This window comes from Hippoglossus stenolepis, chromosome 12 (assembly GCF_022539355.2).
Source record: "Hippoglossus stenolepis isolate QCI-W04-F060 chromosome 12, HSTE1.2, whole genome shotgun sequence".
NCBI classification, from domain to species: Eukaryota; Metazoa; Chordata; class Actinopteri; order Pleuronectiformes; family Pleuronectidae; genus Hippoglossus; species Hippoglossus stenolepis.
In genome coordinates, this window is record NC_061494.1 from 3,902,056 (window position 1) to 3,921,070 (window position 19,015).

Sequence of the window (19,015 nt, forward strand, 5' to 3'; positions counted from 1 at the left end):
AAACCGTTCTGACACCACCTTGGCCTCTAATCTATGTTTTCCTTGTTTATTCTTTGCCATGGCTGTTGGCTGCCATTCTTCAGCTGCCTCCCACTAGAGCTGTGCCTTGTCTCCACTTACTGCCTCTTCACACAACAGCTTAACATATTGATTGTCCAAACAAAAAACAGCAAACGTAATCGTCATTAAAAAATGTATATATGCAAGAGGAATGACAAATTAACGGAATCACCTGAATCAATGAGCAGAGAAGCAGGAGGACAGCGCCATAGGGCACGAGGAGGTCACTGAAGGGTTTAATAAGTAGTGATCATGTGAATCATGTGGCCTCTGCCGTCACTAGATCTCAACCCAGTTGTGACCTCTGGGAGATTTTGGACCAACATGTTACACCTTACTCTTCAACCCATCATTAAAACACAAAATGAGAGAATATCTTTCAGAAGAATGGTGTTCATCTTGTAGAATCAATGTCAAGGTGCAATGAAGTTGTTCTGGTGATTCGTGGTTGGGCACCAACACCGTAGTTGTTTATACCTCCACTAATGAGGTGATAACAGTTTGTTAACTTTGTCAAGTATGTTATGTTTTTGTCTGTGTTTATTTGTCTGACTGTCTGTCTGTCTGTTTCTTAGCAGTATTACACAAAAACTGATTGATTTCTAAGAAAACAATTCATGAATCTAAAAATCAGTAAGGTTTAAGGGACTGAGTGTGCAGTTTGGTGCAGATCCAAATAAAAATCCAGATGTAGTAAATTCGAATGTGGTTTTTATAAGGGGACTGTTGGCAGGTAGGTATATGCACTCTAATGTGAACCATATAGTGTTGGTAGTGATAAAACATCCTGGAGCTGATTATTAGTTTTCAGTTGAAGAACTATAGCACTATGGTCAGTTGGTTCACTGGACTGTTTTTATTAGCTCTGATATTCGCTCACACAGCTAAAGACATTAAAGTGGACGGTTGGTCTTATATCTGGTGTCTGCATGTTTCACAGTCGCTGTGTGCTGTAGTCGAAACAGCCCTAAATCATGACCTGAACCTGTTAGTGTGCAGATGTCGGCAGATGGTCAAATTTACAGCCCACAGAACCTGAAACCTTAAAGCTCTGTGGAAACCATCTTTTAAATTCAGCTCTGTATAGACTGTCAGGACAAATCCTTCTGAAAACAATGTGCAGGAAACAAAGACCTTTATCAGTCCAATAGATCTACAGTATATTTGCTGCTTAGTTTGTTGCATCACTATTGTTGATCATGACACTGCCTGCCCAGAAGATCCCTGACCATAAGACGTCTTTCATGGAGACATACTGTACGTGTGGTCCATCACATTGTTCCCAGAAAATGAGACTAAAATAAATGGGCTGTCACCTTTTAAAGAAAATTTAAAATATATTAGAATTTGTTCACACATTAACGTGCTGTTAATAATCTTGATGCCACCCACACACACAGTCAAACCCTGAACTGGTGCTCCAAGTTAGAGTGAAGATCCACCTCTCAAAGTTTGATGAGGGCGATTGATTTCACAAAGCGTTCTGAAGCGTCACAGGACTGACCTGCATTGCTTCAGGAAAAAGAAAAAAACATGAGGACAAAAGTTGAAATATATTCATTTCGTGTAAACGAGGGCTTGAAGCTCTGCAACAATTTGAAAGAAACAGAAAGCCAACCTGATGTAGTGTTTGAAAAGGAAGTATAGTCGTTACCTGGTGTCAGTAAATGTCAATGGAGAAGGAGGTTATCGTTGCAGGGTTGTGCTTCCTCCTCCGTTTCTCTCTTGATACAAACATAAACAACGTTGTGTGGTGTATTTACACAATGTTTGCAAAGGTTCACGCGACACACTTGTGTTAACACTGTTAACGGGATGAAAGTGGTGACAGAGAAGTGGCAGAGGTGATGCCGTGGGCGGGTTTTTGCTCCCTGTCGCTCTTTATCAACTGACTTCATATTTGGTGTGATAATGTTACTGTGAGGCAGCAAACTAATCCACCACTACAGCATCAAATCAAATACTTCCACACATGATTCACCATTTGCCATAGCTCACTAGCTTCTTCTTTTATTTATTTTTTTGCTTAACAAAGACAACAACAATAGCCAGGAGCTGGGCCCACAATAGATCAGGCTGACAGTTCACTTTACGCGTCTCCCACTGGGGAATAGACTCAACCTGCTGCACATACACACTGAATTTCAAATTTGGTCTGATCATTGCAGTTTAAATATTTAAATTGTTGCTACTTTCAACAGGTAGTGTGAATTTGGGATAAAAAAAAATGGCCTTGTTGAGTAACCGTGTAACAGCCACTTTGTGTTTAATGTTGGATCTGATGTGAACAGGCTGCAGAGCTCCAGCAGAGTTTGTATATCACTGTAGAGCTGTTTCTTCATCAAGTTATTTTGGGGGTTTAAGCCTTTATTTGAAAGGACAGAGTTAAGCATGAATGGGGTAGAGAGAGCGGGGAAGACATGTAGCAAAGGGCCAGGTCGCAACCAAACCAGCCACCATGGCAGAACTCAAGCCTCCGTTCTTTAAAGACCATGTGTCCCTGATTTAATTATCTAGCGCATGCAAGAGGACTCGCTTTTGCAAATGTGGGGGTGACCAACAGATGACAGTAACACACAATCATGAGGAGCTGTGCACTAGCAAAGGCAGGAAAGAAGTATTAAAGGGGACATAGCATGCCCATTTTACCACAAGTTGATATGGTTCCTTGGGGTCTTAATGAAATGTCTGTAACATACTTTGGTCAAAATACCACAAGGATCATATAAAACAGCACCCTTTTACCCTGAGGTGGGGGTGGGCCAAGACCATGTAGGAGACTTCCAGTTCCTTGTTACGACACAATACACAGGAAGCGCAATCGAGTCGCTCAAGCATGACGTTTCTGACTTAGAGGAACTATAACAAAACGCGCGAGTGTTTTTTCCCCAGAGTTTTTGGGTTGGTAGACATGCCAGATACCCACATTAACCTGTAGAAGCACTAACAAAGTGGAATTTGCATGCTATGTCCCCTTTAAATACTGCTGTAACCCACACAGATTTAAAAAACACATTTGCATGATCTTAAGGATACATGATTTGGGAGAAACATTAAATATACTAGGGCCCCAAATGATATATAACTCGGCTGATTTTATTAGCTAATATTGGCCTATCACAGACATATCGATATCTGTGTGTATGATGCCCGATATGCATCAAAATAAAAACTTTCTTTCCACAGCAAAATGCAGAAAAATATTCAGGTAATTTAGAAATGGTTAAAATACAGAAAATAGATTCATCTTTAAAACAAAAAAAGTTTTAGCAAGCACCTAATTTCCATTTGTAGTCTCCTGCCCAGGGTTGGGATAAAAGAAGTAAAGTCCACAAACCACCATCTATCGACACTTGTCTGTCTGTGACTCTTGTATCTCAAGAACCATTCATCTTATTGGCGTCACACTTGATATGTCTATAGTTAAGTGCCCAAGAAAGTGCAGTGTTGAATTTAATGCGATTAGGAAATGTGATATTATTAATAAACATTGAATAAACTATGGAGCTAAACTCGTACCAAAACTTAACAAACAAAATAAACCTGTTTTACAAATTCCCTACCATTCACTTGCTAAACACAGTGTGGTTTTCAAATTCAAAACGCACCTGACAAACAAATGCACTTCATATTTCTAATAAATAATACTTCAGAAACAAATAGCCTTCGGTATTTCATACAAGTACATAAATCACAATTTTGTCTCCCAGTTTGTTTTGGCATGAGTTTAGCTCCACAGTAAAGCGGTGACCAGCAGCGCTCTGTAGCAGAGGCGTCTGGGACCCATCAACATAAGTGACGTTACCGATCACAACACCAGCGCGTTTACAACACCGACAACTGATTCTCCACTTTGGGGTTCTGTGAACTGAGTCGAGCTTCACTCAACTTTGAATAAACAGGTGAACAGCTCTTTGTGCAGCAGCAGCAGCTTCGGGGCTCGTGGACTGAGTCCTGCAGTCGTTCCTTACTTGCACAATTATTGCAGGTCACTTTCACAGCTTCAGAAAGAAAGTTGCTACCAGCATTACCACAGGCCAAGCCTACAGCCCACTCCAAACAGGCCGGTTTAGAATGGAATATAATAATATATACAGTATATAAAGAATATCGGCTGATCGATCAATATCATTCAGTATAATTGTTTGAATCCAAATGGGCATCAACCTAAATTCAAATATCGGTCAGGCTCTAAATATAACTGTTAAAGGCAGCTGGAGATGATACAGATGACATCACTAACATCATCCACCCTCCCTCTCCTCGAAACCACCTCAGGCTGGAAACTAACACTGTCAGTGTCTTTTTGAGGGCAGAACAGAAGAATGTTTTCTCCATTTTTCATCTTTCTCCATTTCCATCCGTCTCCCTCCCTCCTCAACTGTTAAGGCATCAAACGGCTGCTTGCTCTTGTTGCCTGTGGTGGTGAAAGGAGTGCAGCTGAGATGTGAATTCAGAGCATTTTATATCCCCCTGCTTATTCTGCTGATGTCTTGAAGGTTTTTTTTTTTTTTTCTCCCCAACTCTGAAAACTTCCTTCTCCTCCGACTTTGATGCTGGCCGAGATGTCGACACATCACTAAACAGGCACAGATGGACTGATCATGAAGATGAAGAGAGGAGAGGCTGGAGGGTGAGAAGTGAAAGCAACACAGAGGAGTGTAGGTGGGGGCAGGAAGATAAAGACAGGATAGATAACAAGAGGAGTAGCGTGAGCTGGGTGAAAGAGGATGAACAGAGGTTGAATAGATATTAGGACATGGAGATAGCGGTGTCTAGCTCTCCGCTGCGGCGAGTGCAGATAGTGAGAGAACGATGGTCTTAACATCTTAACTGAAACTTGTCTGCTGGGTCGACCTTTAACAGCTTCATTTGTCCTCGTACAGAGGAGACTCGCTGAAGTAGAGGGGAATGGTCATCCAGAGACCAATAAAACAAGAAGTGTGGAGGCTGAAGGATGCTTTAAGACGGTCCCGCTGTAATATAACACAGTGAGTATTGAGTCATGGTCAACTCAGTGACCTTGAGCTCAGTTCTGTGGCACAATTGTGGTCACAAATCTTTCCACTAAACACTAAAAATGTTCAGTTCTTCAACAGGGATTCTGCACGTTTCAATCAGTGAACTTTAGGACAATTTAGGAGCACGAAGGATTCTATTTAAATCCTTGTTTATGTTCATACTGGCAAAAAAAAGTAATTTATTCACATTCAACACAAACATTCAACTGAACATGACTACAGAGAGAGTTACATTCATCTGAGCTTTACTCCCATTGCCTCCTTTTCCTCCTCAGCTTTCTTCAACTCAGCTGACTTAACTTCATCTATTTTATAGACTGATGTCTGGCTGCTGATGTAGGGGTGGGGGTGATTGGGCACAGAAATCACCAACCTGTACGTCTCTCTGTTTTGAGGTTTAATTCACAGAAAATTGCAAACCTTTTGAAATGATATCCAGGTTCGGGTTGGGTTTGGTGACATTGGCTGGCCGTTTTACTTGATATTGTACACTTCATGTGTAAACTTGAAAAACATTGGGCAGAGGTTGGATTCGGACACAAAATACAGAATGCCTGTCATCATGCTTGGTTAGTTTTGACTAAGGCTTGATCGTCCTCGGACAGAAAGTTGCGGGCCGAGCCACACTCCATTTGTTATTACTTTGGCCTCGTCTGAATTGTTAGCAAGAGGTGGTTCAAATGCCATGGGGAGCTGGGTTTGCACTGCACACGTGGAACATGCATGTCGAACTGAGAGGCCCATATCGAAAATGTTCTGTACAAATACATGTACGGATACACTTCTAATGTAAAGAGCACTGTAGATTCCAAGCGATGTCCGAAGGTTGTAGTCGTGCAGACTTTGGGTGATGATGGCATGTGTTTGCTGGTGTCTTTGTATGGCTCCCTCATGTTTCAGAATTCCAAAGTGACGCTAATTGCTTATACTCAGTTCCACTGGAGCATTTTCTTGCACAAGTCGCGGTGGATTTTATGTTTGATACTTTCAACAGGTTTCAACAGAGCACTAAACACTTAACAGAAATAATTTTAACAAATAACCTCTGGGAGGAGACGCCACGTTAGCTCACATCAACCTGCCACACACTAGCTGAGTGCTTCTGATAAATTCAGCTGGCTGCATTACATCAGACATTAACACAATATTGTTCCATAAACACATTTAGAAGAGAGGCTGGGGCTCATGCATCTTGATAAAAGTCAAATGGAATTTATAATCACATCCAATTTCAAGACCTGTCAAAGTCCTATTCAAGAAATCTTAATGCCTAAAATCATTATTGCATTTGACAATTTTGAAACCTTTTATTTTAGTGAATTAGGCCAATTAGCAATCAGATTGACAAACAACAAGAGACACAAAGACCAACTGTTATTTCTATGATGCCAGTCAACGTTAATCAGCATAAATTGCATAAATTGCTCCTTAATTTGAATCAACCTGTTTGCAGTCCCTTTTCCATCTGCTGTGCAACCTGACAGAAGCTGCTACCTCCGATCTCCAAATGCCTCCTGCTACTTGACTTTTACCGGAATATGTCCACCGGGTGTCATGGTCTGCCCAATGGCTGCCCCTCCCTCCTCTGTGTATGTGTGTGTGTGTGTGTGTGTGCACGAGCGCGCGTGTGTGTATGTGTGTGAGTATGAATGAGTCCGAGTGTGAGTGTGTATGCGATTGGGCATGGTCTGGGCATGGGCGTGACTTCCCTCTGCAGGCCCTAACCCTAACGTGTAGATCTTCACCACTAATCATCTGCGAGAGAATAAGAACCCTGGTCTTCAATCCACTGGTTCTCAATTATACAGTCAGACTAAAGGGGCAGTATCTTGCATTATTGGCTCCAGTTCTGTAGTTACTGTCTGTTCTTCTCCAGTGTGCTTATTCTCTGCTTCTCTGCCCTCCTCAGACGCTAATCGGTCAACCGATTAGTTTGCCTGCCTGTGTCCTGCCTGATCAATTCGTACACTGCTTCCGAATCCCGCGTCCTGTTCCCTGCTGATCCCCCTGTGGGAGCCCTCCCTGCTTAATCACCCGCAAGTGCCACTGCGCTCATCCACACCACACGGCCGCACCACGCCAGAGACTCCAGATACCAATCATCTTGAAATTGATCTGAGAATACTTTTCATCAAACTTCACTATGTACTGCTGTCTGAGTCGTGCTTTCGGGTCCCGTTCCTGCTCCGTCCATAACACCGGGTCCGAGAGCCACATGTGACCCAGACATGATGGGCCAAGAGACCAATGAGAAGAAGGGCTGTCTCTATTATTTCATTAAAACTTCAGTCTTCTTAAAAAAATGTATACTGACTAATAAATTGTTAAATTTTAAACCACCAATTTACAGTCTAATAAAATAATCTCAAATTAAAGTAAGTGTTAATTTTTTCAGTTCAGTCTATAAAATAAAAAAGTACACTTGTCATGTCATCCAGTGTTATAAAGACTATAAATATGCATGTTTTTTTTTTCATCAAGATCTTTGAATTATTTTTTTAGGAATACAGAAAAATGGCTAAAACAACCCTATCTCTCAATATTAAAGATCGTCAAATATGAGAATAAGGGTGGACATTTCCTTGAAATTCATAAAGACACACAAATAATTACATTTAAGTCACGTCTGAGCCACTAATGGAATCCAATTTTCACTATGTAATCAACTATCCCATTACAACTAACTGCAAATGTGTGTTCTCCTGTTAAATCACCAAAAAAGTGGCCTTGGCCAAACCCTGTAGCTCTTCTGCTGTCCTCTGACGTCAGGACACAATATGTCAGTGGACGCAAAGAAATTAAGTGTGCTGCCACAGCTGGCTGTGGCAGCACACTTAATTTCGTTGGCAACTAGTGTGGACACAGCAGACAGGACATCCCTGTGACTTACGCAGGCAAATAAGGCTGAAAATCAGCAGAGTCTTCCTCCAGGGTGACTGTGCTGCTCTCCTGTGACATTTTTAGGCCAATCACTGGGCTCATCACAGAGGGTTCGCAAGATGTACTCTGATGTCTTGCTGTTTCCAGTAACACTGAAATAATCTGTGGTACACACACACACACACACACACACACACACACACACGCACGCACACACACACACACACACACACACACACACACACACACACACACACGCACGCACACACACACCTACTAACTCACTCATGGCAGAGCAATGAGCTCATGCTGCATGAACGATGGAAATGGAGTGGATGCACTCGTCCTCCACTGTGAACAAAGTACTGCAGGCCGTCCATATAACACACTGCTCTCTTTCTGTCTCTCTCTCTCTCCATTGTCTCACACACACATAAACAAATAATAGCCCAGCATTTCAAACACTTCACAACATGTCCATGTCTGCATTAATAGGACTGTTTGAATTGGTTTGAGGAAACTGATAACAAACATATTTTTTTCCATTTCAGTATTGAACTGTTACGTTCCAAACAGCATCTGGGGCATCGTGGAGAACTGTTGTTTTGCTTTGCATTAGTTTGAGCTTAGTGAAACTAATGAGCTGACAACTGAGAGCATATTAGTGTTATGGCTTTTTATTCAAAATTCTAAGATTCATTCGAATGTGGGGGGGGGACTTCATGCTCGAATGACCTGTTTGAATCCAAAATATACAGACGGTCGGAAGTAGTTTACCTTGTGATCCAGCAGAGGGCTCTCAATGTCAGCTTGGTGTATTGCCTGCCCTTTTTATCAGTGAAGTAAGTCAGTAATGTCAGGTTGTTTTGCGATGAAAACGGAGGACACTAGAAAGCAAAGCCGTCCTGGGTGAAAGGTGAGGCTGTTTGTCGTCTTTGTACGGTCACGCATACAAGAATGCAAAGCGAGTATTGCGGCTCAAACTCCACCGAAGTCGAACTCCATGCGAAGCCACACTGTGATTTCTTTCGCTAATGGAAGCGAATCTTTTAACCGCCAACCTCAATCTCTCAGGTTGTAATTGAAGGGAAGGCAAAGGTTCACGTTTCAGCCACATACATGACACCCATTTTGTTCAAACTTGATTTTGGAAAAAAAGTGACATTATTTATCATTGTTGTATTTACAGTTTGTGCCATTATCCCAGAAACACAAATCACAAAATGCCATTGATCTTCTGGCTACAGCAGCTGTTCACTGTAAGAGAGTAAAGTTGGCTACTATGATTTTTAACAAACAGGACAAACTTCTCAAAGTAGAATTCCACCAGGCAGCATCTTCGCATCTCATCTCATCTCAACGAGCAGGTACCATCTTCCAGTTATCAGTTCACATTTAAACAAGTACCACGAAAGTGTTGAGGCTCATAACACAGTCAAACACTTGAACCCACAGTGATAACAGTCATGGTGAAACATGTGGAATACAGTAAAAATGTCTCATCAGCATTTATTCAGTTTTTCTTAGAAAACCACAATGGGTGTGATCTCGACAAGAAATGCTGCATAATTGAATCCACCTGCACCATACTGTACCCATCATGTTACAGCAGTAACACTGACACAATACAGTGCAGTTTACATTGAAGAGTCATTCTTTTGTATAAGTGCTGAGCAAATAAGTGAAACCAACAAATTCCTCTCTCATTCCAACACATGCACACACGTATACACAAGCTATTGCTCGGGGTTACAGCCGGCTCTTCTCCTCTTTCTCCATCTGCACAAAACTGCTTAAAGTGATAATGGGTTGTTTTTAATAATCAATTTGCATATAAAAGCCGCGCCGTCTGCGTGGGTGGCAGAAACAGATCCTAGATCACAGTCTGACTGCTGGCAACGCTTCAGAGAAAGCCGGAGAAGACAGAGAGGGAGGCAGAAGGCGAGAGGGAACAAGAAAACGGCGGAGTGAGGAGCCGAAGAGAAGAAGAGAGCGAGAGAAACAAAACGAGAGGCAGCAAGATGAAATGAAGATATAGACTGCTGTGAGCGAGACGTTCGGAAATGTTTTGATTGTCCTGCAACTGTTGTTGTTGAAAAATGTTCACTTTGCTGCCATCCTTACAGTTTGTAGCCTTCCCTTAGCGGAGGGGCACACATACATACTGTACATATACATATTTACGTGTGTGTGTGTGTGTGTGTGTGTGTGTGTGTGTGTGTGTGTGTGTGTGTGTGTGTGTGTGTGTGTGTGTATACATATATAAACATACATGCCAATCTTTTGATAACCTTAGATACACTGTGCAAATGGAGGTGGTGTTACTAAAAGTGGGAAGTTTAGGGTGAAGCTAACCGTTTACAATCAAACAGTTAGTGTTGACATCTCATTCAAACTTGTGGCCAAACCTATGAGTCAAATTGTCGTAGCTGTAATTGTCAGTTTTGGGGAAAACACTGGAGGTTATATCTGAACACACACACACACACACACACACACACACACACACACACACACACACACACACACACACACACTTCGGTGAACATTCACACCACCCTACCTAAATCACGGCAGCAGCCCACTCACGGAAATGCACCTCACAGAGATAATCTCTCTGGAAACAATTAAGACAAGGAAATGTGCACCCACATATTCAAATACACACCTGCACATGCAAAACTTTTCTATCTCTGCATCCACACAAATGAAGGTTCAGTCTTGACACTGACATACATACATACACATGCTGAGACCTATCCCAAGATAACAGTGTTTTAAAATGTAATTCTCTAACTCCGTGCAATCGCACATGGTATCAGATCGGGTGAGGCCTTGTCCACACCTTTAACATTCCTCTTGGATGATCCGATCACAGGTGTACAGCTCTGAGTACATGCCGAACACACTCATGTTGAGGACGCACTACACTCTACCGTCTCAGACCACATTCAGACAGGGTGTGTGATCAACTGAAGCTTTGCAGACTGGATGAGTTTAAGATGAGTCAATGTCAACTGCATTGACGTTGACAAGTCAGTGAACTCATTCAAATGTCTTTAGTAAGGAAAAGATGCCAAATATGGTGAGAATCACATTTTGACTTTCAACATAACAGCAACTAAAACCAGGCAAACAGTCTATGATACGTTTGAGTTTCTCACTAAAAGACAGTTAATCATTCACATTTGATCAATAATGTGAAGCTCACTTAAACCTAAGTGTCTGCAAATGGCATGAAAAACACTCCGTATCCTTTCAACTAAAAATTAAACAGAGAAGAAGAACAGAGAAGCTGCCACTTCACATTAACGTTGTCTTTTGGCAGATGATGGCATCAAACAGCTTTGCATCAAACCTCTGCAACAAGCAGCCATTGATGTACAGGTTCATGAAATGGCATCCAGCCATAGCAGTCGTGTAAACAACTATAACAAGAAGCTGAACTGACAGGACAAAACTCAGAATGTAGATAACAAGCAGGGTTGCTGGTACTCACTGGAGCTGTGGTCAGAGCTTCCTTGTCGAAGTACTTTTTCCTCTCGTACTTGTCCCGGATGAAGACCTCCACTGCTCTGAGGGTCAGGGTTAAGTACTGAAAAACTGCACAAAAATATCCAAGTAAAACCTGCATATGCTTTAGTCCTCAGGAGAAGAAGTATACAGGTATAATGGTGTTTTCAGGGAATTTGTGACTCAATGCATCATCTATGACCTTTAATAAGGGGCCTTAAAATAATTCAATTGTTTTACATTAGAACATTTTATGTTTAGGTGCCATCCTGTCCCTAGTTTTGGAATAAGATGGTCTTGGAGATAGTTTCCATCCTCAAGGAGATAATAACATCCTGACATGTCTTAGTGACCAAGACTTTTCATCTGCTGACTCCAATATGGTTTAACACCGAGATGGTTCTATTGTACGTGAGGATTTTTGGTGTGGCTGTCTGCATTTGAGCTCTAACAAGAATCTAGAGCTGGACGATATGGCCACATTTTTCACATCAGTCAATAACAATAATTATCACGATAAATGTTAGATTTTTATTTCTTTTCAGTTTAAAGACTGATTCTTTCTTCTGAGTGAAGCTTGTGGTTTTAAACTCTTCTTTGTGAGCAGAACCAAAGTCACTTTCCTTGGGAAGCCTCACAAATGTCCTGGTCAGTGGGAATCCTGATAAAAGACGTCAGATCCAGATATGGATTCGATTGTATCGCCTTGCCTCATTGCATCAATGACATCGCTAATGTTGTTGTGTCAAAGTGGTGGATCAGTGAATGGATCTTTTGGCAGTGAAATCAACAATTGTTTGTTACAATAGTTGGCGTGTTAAAATTAGGATTCACGCAATTGGGCCCGCACACACACACACACACACACACACACACACACACACACACACACAAACAAACACATGCACAAACATGAACACACATGTCCCCCAGGGATCACATTGGCATTAATCCTTAGTCTCTTATCACCACATATCAGATCCAGCAATAGACTTGAGAAGATTGAAAAATGATGGCAACCCGCACAAGTCAAGCTCTGAGACAAGGTAGGCCTGATGCTATTTTTGATACACAAAGCTTATTTATTACTGTTGACTAGAGACACAAGAACACAGAGGATGCTCCGGATACTTAGCTACATACTGTAGGTGGATGTCCTATGGGGGATGTGCACAATGTCATGGTGATACATAACAAGAAAAAAAAAGAAAAAGAATGGTCGATTTGGAAGACCTGATCATATCAAAGTAAGCATGTACTAACACTGAAGCAAGAATATTCAACTGTTTTTACCTGAAAACTCAGTTTGTATGGGGGGAGTGTTTCCTCTTTTATTCCCACCCCTCACCCTGAATCCCTGCTCTTGCTCTAAGTGTGTAACTGTTGCACCTTAAATTGTCAGAATCCGGTCCCTGTAGAGCAGTTAAAAAGACTTTGAGGTCTTAAAAAACCAGAGTTCATCTCTGATATTCAGCCAGGAAACTTAACAAAAAGTGAAGAACTCTAAACAGAGTTTGGTGTATTTGTGGCTGCTCCTCAGGAAGCCAGGAATTAGTTCTGTTGAGTTTCAGTTCAGTGAGTGGGGACTACGCAGTCAAAGCTCCTTTCAACACATTGATAGACTTTGGGTTTTCTGTACATGAACCCTCACCTGGACAGGGAGTCCAGCACAATGAATCAACCATGTGTGGCTGGTTGTGTGGTAATCTGTCCAGTAGTTTTTGCGTAATCGTGCCTATAACAGACAAACAAACCAACAGATCATAACCTAACCTCCTTGACAGAGAAGAATTGGAGACCTGTTGAAACAACTGGCGTAGAAACATTGGAATATGGCAAATTTGATAAAATAACTTTTCAGTATTACAAATTGTTTTAAGTCAGCAAAAATTAATAACTATGAATACACCAAATCAAGAATTAAATACAACACACACACACATCAAACCCCACTTTTTCATTGACCTCACTTTTACTGTGCGTATGTACAGTAAAAGTGAGGTTTAAATCATGATAAAAACATACATTCAAAACGCTCTCGCTCTCGATCTCTCTATCAAACACACACAAACACACACACACATATATACACACACACATTCAGGCGGTAGCTCTTCTAATCCTGAGCCTGTTATCTGCTGTTCTCAGCCAGCGGCGCTGCTGTCACAACGACTAATGGACTTCAAAAGAGTGAAGAATGATGACCACCCGCACAAATGGGCCTGCCAGATACAAGATAGGGTATTAGAGCAGCATTTCAAACTGGGAGATTATTTATTTCAGGCTGCTGGTGGAAATATGAACATATGCGGCGATGTTAACTACACAGCTGTCTTGTCTTGTATCGTGGAAAAGGGCAAACTGGAAACTGCTGTTACGCCACTAGACAGACACTGCTGGAGGTGTCCTGGTTAAAAGCGTGGAATGACACTTAACAAAGCAGACCTGTCACTTGTGATTTATATACTGGAGGAACTTGGGGGGTGTGCAGCGGAAGTTTGACGATGAGTGAGTCCGATTTGATACTGTGACTTCTCCAAATTCTCTTCTCAAAAAGATCCATCTGATTTCAAGTTGGGTCTAGTTAAGACTAGTGTAGGGTTAAGCCCACCAGTGTGCTGAGATACTGTACACACCAAGTATTGGATATCAGTGTCCAGCATCACAAGCATAGAGCTACTTCTGGATCACAGCTCATTAATAACCTCGTTACTTAGTATTTTTTTAGCTCAATTTTTCAACTTAAAAGAAAAGCAGCATTTTTGTTGTCTTGTAGTAAAACTTCAGTATTCTTCTTTACTTGTATCTGTCAGTGCTCATAACTCAACTGTTCCTGCACCTCCGAGCCAGCAGAGATTTCAAGGACAAACAGTCCTTTATGTTGACATCGCTCAGTTCTGACAACAATAAAAACAAACTGGATTTACCATAAATCTGTTGTTAAGTCTTCAGTCTTCATAATTCTTTTTTTTACATGAGATACAGCAATTGTATATAATGATGGATAAAGAACAACTTTGAGCAACTACATTATTTTTATATAAATTAATCCCATGATATTTTTGTATCAAAAGCATTTACTATGGTTATTATCATTATAACTTTAATGATAATTTTCACAAATTACCTAATAGCTTATTGAACATCTCTATCATCTGTGGTGCTTTTATGCCGGTGGATAGTAAAATAGAAACCTTTGTACAAATAAATACAGTGAAATGTGTATACAATTACTTTCATAAGAAATGGTTTAATGTCTGCTCTTGCTGTCCCATAGACAGTGTATAAAGATGCACGATGCGTCTCCACTTCCTCCCACTCTCCAGAAATGAGATCAAAATATCCCGGAAGCGAAGCGAACACTGCCATCTTGCTCATTTGGAGCTGGAGTCTGCGTATCTGCAATCGGGGGATAGAGCCGGTGTACTGAGCTCCTACCGATACAAGCACTCGACCAATCACGTGTTTATCAATCAAGATTCTTTACCCCGTTTTCATAAAAATCAACTATTTAAAACCAAAGTTACTGAAAAAAACTACCACATGAACTCAGATCAATGTGATAAAAACTATGTAAATGACAGAAACCATCTTTGAGGAGCTACCAGGGGGCAAGTGAGACGCTTTGGCCTTAATTGTGGGGAGCTGTCATGTCGACCATCTTTATATACAGTCTATATTCTTGTTTGACACCCATCTGTATGTGACACCACTGTGTTTTATGCCAATTTATGGTGACATTGGAAGTTTGTATGCAAATATACAATAAAACAGGTTGCTTTTAGATTTGTATGTAAATATGTTGTGACATATATGGTGATAAAGGGACCTTTTATGCAAATCAATACTAACATTTATGTTGACAGTGACAAATGTCTGGTGACAGTTTTTATGTGCATGTAGAGGGACATCAGCAGTTCATATGCACATACTCAAGGACAGGGAGTTTATGGCAATGTATGGAGAGGTGAATGTTTATGAGGATGAAAGTGGGAGTTGAATAAATGCTGGAGCCAGTAAACAGACAATCACAGGCGAAGGATACTGGTCGGTTTGCGGCCGTCTGAAGCTCTCCGGTAGGTGGGCCTCATACAGCTGTTTGGCCCTGCAGTTGCCCATGTCCACCATACTCTGCAAGAAGAGAAGTAGAGCGGGAAAGAAAGAGAGAAAGAAAGTAATGCTGGAGAGGTAATTGGTAAAACGCTTTCAAGAACGTGTCACATGCGGCGAGTTCTTTCATACATCACATTTGCATTTAACTCAATTTAACCCCGCTGACTCAGTCCCGTGCGCGCTCGCTCACACACAAACACTCAGCGTGAAAGACACACCGGCCGTATGTGTCAAGGCTAAATTAAGAGGAGGGTGATAAATGGGGGGATGATAGGAGAAGTAGAGGAGACGGAGTCGGAATAATCAGCCATCCAGAATTAATTAGTCATTGAAAACAGTGATTAACATTCAGAGTGAGACCCTTTCCACTCACACTGCGCTGATGGATCGGGCTCTGCCATGAAGAAACACACGCATACCTTTATCCTGCTGCACACATGCACGCCGACTGGATGATTAAATAAATTACTGGCGTGCGCCGGTGAGTTTCACTGGCACACACTAGAAAATGTTTTGTGCAATTCATTCAATGAGGCATGTAAGTCATTGTAGCACCTATACATTTACTACAGTACTCGATGTTCCCTATGCCCGTGTACACGTGTAACTGAGTATATGCATGTCACAAATCCACTGTGGAAGAACACTGGAATGCATACTAAACACCTCATCTCACATTTGGTTGTGTGTGTGTGTGTATGTGTGTGTGTGTGTGTGTGTGTGTGTGTGTGTGTGTGTGTGTGTGTGTGTGTGTGTGTGTGTGTGTGTGTGTGTGTGTGTGTGTGTGTGTGTGTGTGTGTGTGTGTGTGTGTCTTAACTTACATAGACATGTCATTGTTAAAGATATAACAGGGTGTATGGGTATTGTAATGTTTTCAATACGTTTGTGTGTCACAGATACAAGGTCCATGTTCAACGCCAAAAACAACATCAAACAGTGTAAAACTAAATGAACCTGTTTTTAAATGAAACTCTCTCACTTTTATCTATTTCTTTCTACAGTTGTATTAGCGGCGAATATATTTCTCCACACTTGGTTCCCATCATGCTTTAGGTGATGTGAACGATGATGTAAATCAGTGCAATGTAAAATCATACAGCATTAGCTGCTAGCAGCTCCTGTTGTAACCTCTTTTGATACTTATTTTATTTTTTCCAGCCTTATTTTATTTTAACAGCCTAGAACTACAAAATCAAAGACACTGTTATCAGTGGTCTTCTCCTTTATGTAGAGAATGGTTTAAATTCACAAATGAAAACCGAGCAGCAGCACTGAGAAGTAGAGAGAACATAGCTACCCTGTGGATCATCGTGGAATCCTTTCTTCTTTTAAACACATATGTTCTCATTCCATGTGGATGTGATCTATCTGTGTGTTTATACCTGGATCTGCTCAGATGTCCACTGGTCCAGATTGACAGATTTGACTCTGGAGATGTGGACGCCCAGGTTGCGGTGAATTCCGGCACAGCGGATACACATGAACACCCCGAGGTTCCATGACGCCCATCGAGGTCCTGAGAAGAGGGATAGAAAGAAAGAGACAATTCTGCTTTAAAGCTGTTCTGCTTAAAATGTATTATCAAAATATTTTTTTTTATAAAATTAAATAATACTAGCCCATTTAGACTAACTGAGACTATATGGATTCAGGGCTCTCATATCCAGTGCAAGGCGATGTAAAGTGTGATATAAGTGTCAGATTGTCTTCTCACATTCACTTGCATAAGCACAAGATTTCCTCTGCAGAGAAGCTCTACTACCTGGTAAATCCAACATTTTTCTATTAATCTGCCAAGGTGCAAACACACCCAACTTTTAAATGGAAGGGGAGACAGCACTCTAATTGGTTTATTGCATGTTTGGCCCCTAACACACTGATGATATTTTATAAAGAGACTTAGTGCAACCCTGTTGAAAAACGACTCGAAAAAGTGGATTTGGACACGTCCTAAATGCACTTGTGCTTGCACCATGTGCTTAGACCCTGCAATGAAACTGTTAAAATAGAGTCCTAAATTCAGGATGAGATGGAACAGCAGGAAGTGATGAATTAACACTCAGCCAAGAAATGAAAAGGCAAGGGAGCAACCATTATTCTCTCCGAGCCTCTAAACCCCAGCATTGTCCTTTGAAAGTGTGCTTTTATAAATCAAAGGTCACTAAAGTGTTGAGTTGCAAAGTACAGTTTTCAAATACTTTGTGTCTGGGTTCTAGTGAGTCCAAGTCTCAAGCCCGGCTGCTCGATTAACGGTCTGGACCCGTCCGCAGCAACTATTGGGATGTTACAAGCTTATGTTTTCCCTCAAGTGTGTCTGTTTGTTAGCAGGATTAGGCAAGAACTACTGAACCAATTATATTGAAATGCTGGGTTATGGGCCAAGGCAGAACCCATTAACGTTTGGAGCAGATTTAATTAAGGGAGGGGATCTAGGATTTTTTTCCCACTTTCTTTAACAATTTGACATTTTTGTGAATTTCTCAAGAAATAATTCAGAGATCTTAATAAAAAAAAACAGACATACTTAAAGGACTGATATTTATGAGTTTGTGCAATTTGATGCAGCTTGATTGAATTTAAAGGGACTGTTGGACCTTAGCAGAGGTGTGCGCTCTACTGAGTGCCATTCTAGTATTTTCACCACTGTTTGATTGTCTGTCAGCAGGATTATGCAAAAACTACTGAACTGATTTTATTGAGACTTTGTAGAATGATGGGGCGTGGGCCAAGAAAGAACCAATTAGCTTTTCACCTTCTTTAACATTGCGAGATAAGGTGTTAGCCTTGGCCGGAGGAACGCACTCTCCAAATGGCCTTCACTGTAAATATACAGTTGTCTATTGTAGAAAGACATAAGCCTCTGGCCTTCATCTGTGTCTCACATGCTCAAGTATGCTTTAGTGTTCCCACCAACCAATCAGACTTTTCTCTGGGATGATACTGGTGAGTACCAGGGTCAGTGAATGATGACCAGCAGCCTCTTTGGTAATCTAAATGGTCCACTGTCTTGGCGGCAGCCAGATGTCAGAAGGTTTATGCAAATGTGTGTAAATGTTCAAGTGTTCGGCTTCCCTGTACAGATTTAACTGATTAACAGAGGTAGATCTCTGCTGTGGAATTCCAAATACTTTCTCATAAAAACCCGTAAACAGGGTGGTTGTTTCTTGTTTTATCAAGACATTATCAATCCAAAATACATACTAGAGACCATATCCTCTCACTGTGCCTTCACTCCGAATGATCTGAAAACAAAAAAACTAAAAAAACTGTGACATGTATCTTACTGACCAACTTTATGTAAACTGGGATTATGTATATTTTTACACGTCATCAAGTATAATGCTTTACATAAAAACAAGGTGTAAATGACGATGTTTAGAGTCGAATATGAATGTCGGGGCTTACAGACACTTGGATGACACCACAG

At 41.2% G+C, this 19,015-nt stretch overlaps 1 protein-coding gene across 8 annotated transcripts in view; it reads right to left on the reverse strand.

Annotated features, from left to right (window-relative positions):
* Positions 1-19,015, reverse strand: part of smap1 (small ArfGAP 1) — a 98,878-nt gene that overhangs the window by 67,084 nt on the left and 12,779 nt on the right. For all 8 annotated transcript variants that reach the window (XM_035173326.2, XM_035173329.2, XM_035173325.2 and 5 more), the window contains exons 2-4: positions 16,971-17,104; positions 15,520-15,605; positions 11,461-11,536 (exon numbers count right to left, since the gene is read on the reverse strand). In XM_035173326.2, coding sequence (XP_035029217.2) covers positions 11,461-11,536; positions 15,520-15,605; positions 16,971-17,104 — 296 coding nt within the window. The remainder of the gene's footprint in view (positions 1-11,460; positions 11,537-15,519; positions 15,606-16,970; positions 17,105-19,015) is intronic.